This window comes from Heptranchias perlo, chromosome 1 (genome assembly GCF_035084215.1).
Source record: "Heptranchias perlo isolate sHepPer1 chromosome 1, sHepPer1.hap1, whole genome shotgun sequence".
Taxonomy (NCBI): domain Eukaryota; kingdom Metazoa; phylum Chordata; class Chondrichthyes; order Hexanchiformes; family Hexanchidae; genus Heptranchias; species Heptranchias perlo.
This window is the reverse complement of record NC_090325.1, coordinates 145,285,873-145,288,664: the sequence shown is the minus strand read 5'-3', so window position 1 is coordinate 145,288,664 and position 2,792 is coordinate 145,285,873. Positions and strand designations below refer to the sequence as shown.

The 2,792-nt window shown below is 51.0% G+C and overlaps 1 protein-coding gene across 2 annotated transcripts; it reads left to right on the top strand.

Annotated features, from left to right (window-relative positions):
- Positions 1-789: 789 nt before the first annotated feature.
- Positions 790-2,309, top strand: pou4f2 (POU class 4 homeobox 2). Of its 2 annotated transcripts, XM_067968248.1 has the most exons (3): positions 799-884; positions 939-985; positions 1,234-2,309. In XM_067968248.1, the coding sequence occupies exons 1-3, from the start codon at positions 799-801 to the stop codon at positions 2,181-2,183; spliced, it is 1,083 nt and encodes a 360-aa protein (XP_067824349.1). In that variant the 3' UTR covers positions 2,184-2,309. The 2 variants fall into 2 exon arrangements, with proteins under 2 accessions (XP_067824268.1, XP_067824349.1); XM_067968167.1 differs by having other exon boundaries at positions 790-981; positions 1,263-2,309.
- Positions 2,310-2,792: the final 483 nt, after the last annotated feature.

Genomic DNA, 2,792 nt, shown 5'->3' with positions numbered 1-2,792 from the left:
CAAAGACAAATATCCAGGACACTGGGAACTCGAGTGCAAAACCGATTGAACATTTTAACGATCACTGATCCCCTTAGCACGTTACAACATTATGTTGTGTGCTTGCCAAAAAAAACTATGAATACTGCGGCTGATGCTCCTTGTAATAAAAATCTATGAGGTGATAATCTAGTGACGGTATCTATAGATCCATAATTCTGCAGGGAAAAAAAAAGAATAGGTATGGGGTAATCACAAAGCTTTATTTAGGGGCTGCTAACTATAGTGCGCGTGTGGGTAATTTGAATGGAGGGAGGAACACCCCGCATGCGTATTATTCCACAGACATACTAATGGATAAAAAATTTCCAAAGCCAAAGTTGTTTTTTTTCCCCCTTCTTCTCCCACCAGGTGTAACGCGACAGCCTGGAGCGCCTGTGAGCCACAAGCAGCCGAGCCCGGCTGCGACCAATAGGCGTTCAGCATCACCACACACAGACACACACACACTCACTCACACTCACACGCACACACACATACAACACACACCAACACACACACCAACACACACAGCGACCCAAAAAGTCCCTTCATGTCTTTCCACGAGCTACCTGCTCGGTCAAGGTGTGCAGCAGCAGCAGCAGCAGCAGCAGAAGCGCGACACTCGGCGACACCGGCGCTGAATTCGAGGCAGGAGCCGACGGCGAGCCCGGCAGCTGCGGCGCCAGCCCCGACCCCGACCCCGGCCACTCGCCAGCGTCCCGCCGAGCGCCGCCAGCCCTCCGCTGCGGCGACCCTGGCCGCCGCAAGATGATGATGATGATGCCGATGAACGGGAAGCAGGCGTTCGGCATGCCGCCGCACTCCTCCAGCCTGCCCGAGCCCAAGTACTCGAGCCTGCACTCGTCCTCTGCTTCCAACTCATCCTCCACTCCACCCAGCAACAATAACAGCAGCAGTACCTCAGAGGCGATGTGCCGAGCCTGTCTCCCAACCCCACCGGTACGTATATGCCTAATCACCGCTTAAAGGCACATTTTGACAGCCCCCTTTTTTTTTCTTTGCTTGATGTTTTTTTCATGTCTGTACAGCAAATCACCCAACACCTCGGATACTTTCAACTTATGTATTCAGACTGGCTTGCCTTTCATATTAATTTTTATGACCTGGGTGGTGTGTGTGTTTTTTTAAGGTTTTTTTTTAACATTCTGGAAATGTTTTAATCCTGGACTCGACAGAATTCCCTGCTGACAGTAATGTGTGCATTCTATTTGCAATTGCAGAGCAATATATTCGGCGGTCTGGATGAAAGTTTGGTGGCCCGCGCCGAAGCTCTGGCGGCTGTGGATATTGTATCGCAAAGCAACAAGAACCACCCGTTCAAGCCGGACGCCACGTACCACAACATGAACAGTATCCCCTGCACCTCCACGTCGTCCTCGGGGCCGATCTCTCACCCTTCCTCCCTCGGCTCGCATCACCACCACCACCACCATCACCACCACCACCACCAGCCTCACCAAAACCTCGATGGCGACCTGCTGGAGCACATCTCTCCCGGGCTGGGGCTGGGGGCCATGACGGGGCCGGATGGCAGCGTTGTGTCCACGCCGGCTCACCCGCCCCACATGGCCGGTATGAACCACATGCACCAGGCCATGAGCATGGCGGCCCATGCCCACGGGCTGCCCACCTCTCACGGGGGTATGGGCTGCATGAACGAAGTGGACGCCGACCCTCGCGATCTGGAGGCTTTCGCCGAGAGGTTCAAGCAGAGGAGGATCAAGCTCGGGGTGACCCAGGCGGACGTGGGCTCGGCTCTGGCCAACCTGAAGATCCCGGGGGTTGGCTCGCTCAGCCAAAGCACCATCTGCAGGTTCGAATCCTTGACCCTGTCCCACAACAACATGATTGCCCTCAAGCCCATTCTCCAAGCCTGGCTGGAGGAAGCCGAGAAGTCGCACAGGGAGAAGTTGAACAAGCCCGAGCTCTTCAACGGCGCGGAGAAAAAAAGGAAACGCACGTCCATAGCTGCCCCCGAGAAGAGGTCGCTGGAAGCCTACTTCGCCATCCAGCCCCGGCCATCCTCAGAGAAAATAGCAGCTATTGCGGAAAAACTGGACCTCAAAAAGAACGTGGTCAGAGTCTGGTTTTGCAACCAGAGGCAGAAACAGAAACGAATGAAATACTCTGCATGTCACTAGTCTGACTTCTTGGGGAAAATGAGAGCGAGAGACACAGACTCAAACTTTTTTTTCCAGATGTATAGTAAAAATCGACTTCTTGAATCTTCAAGGACCTTGCTATGGGCCGTGAACAAGTAAGACAATTTCTTTCTTTTTTAATGCCACCCACTGCCACCGAAGCAGGACACATAAAAACCCCGATTGTGAATTGCTGTGAACTGAGAATTGCAGTTTACATATGAACAAGTGAAATCATTTGCTTTTTAATCGTAACTCACAACGTTTACAAAAAAAAGGGGGTAAGGACCTGCTGAGCTGAAATTACAGTGTTTCGCGAATTGCTGTAACATTGATTTGAGGATTATGTTTTGGATTGTATTCGTTCTTTTTTTCTTCCAAATACCACCTCTTCCACACCTATGTTCCCTCTGCACTTTGTAGTGAAATAGCACAGACAGGTCCAAGAGGTTAAGCTCCAGTAAAGTGCAGTAATTTTACCTTATGATTTGATGGAAGACCCCTTGCAATCTCTTGCTATTGATTGTTTAAGGAATGCACCAATGCTTTTCCCACCAAGCTCTTCTATCATTACAAGAAGCCCAGAATTCTTTCTCAATTTTCTTCGGA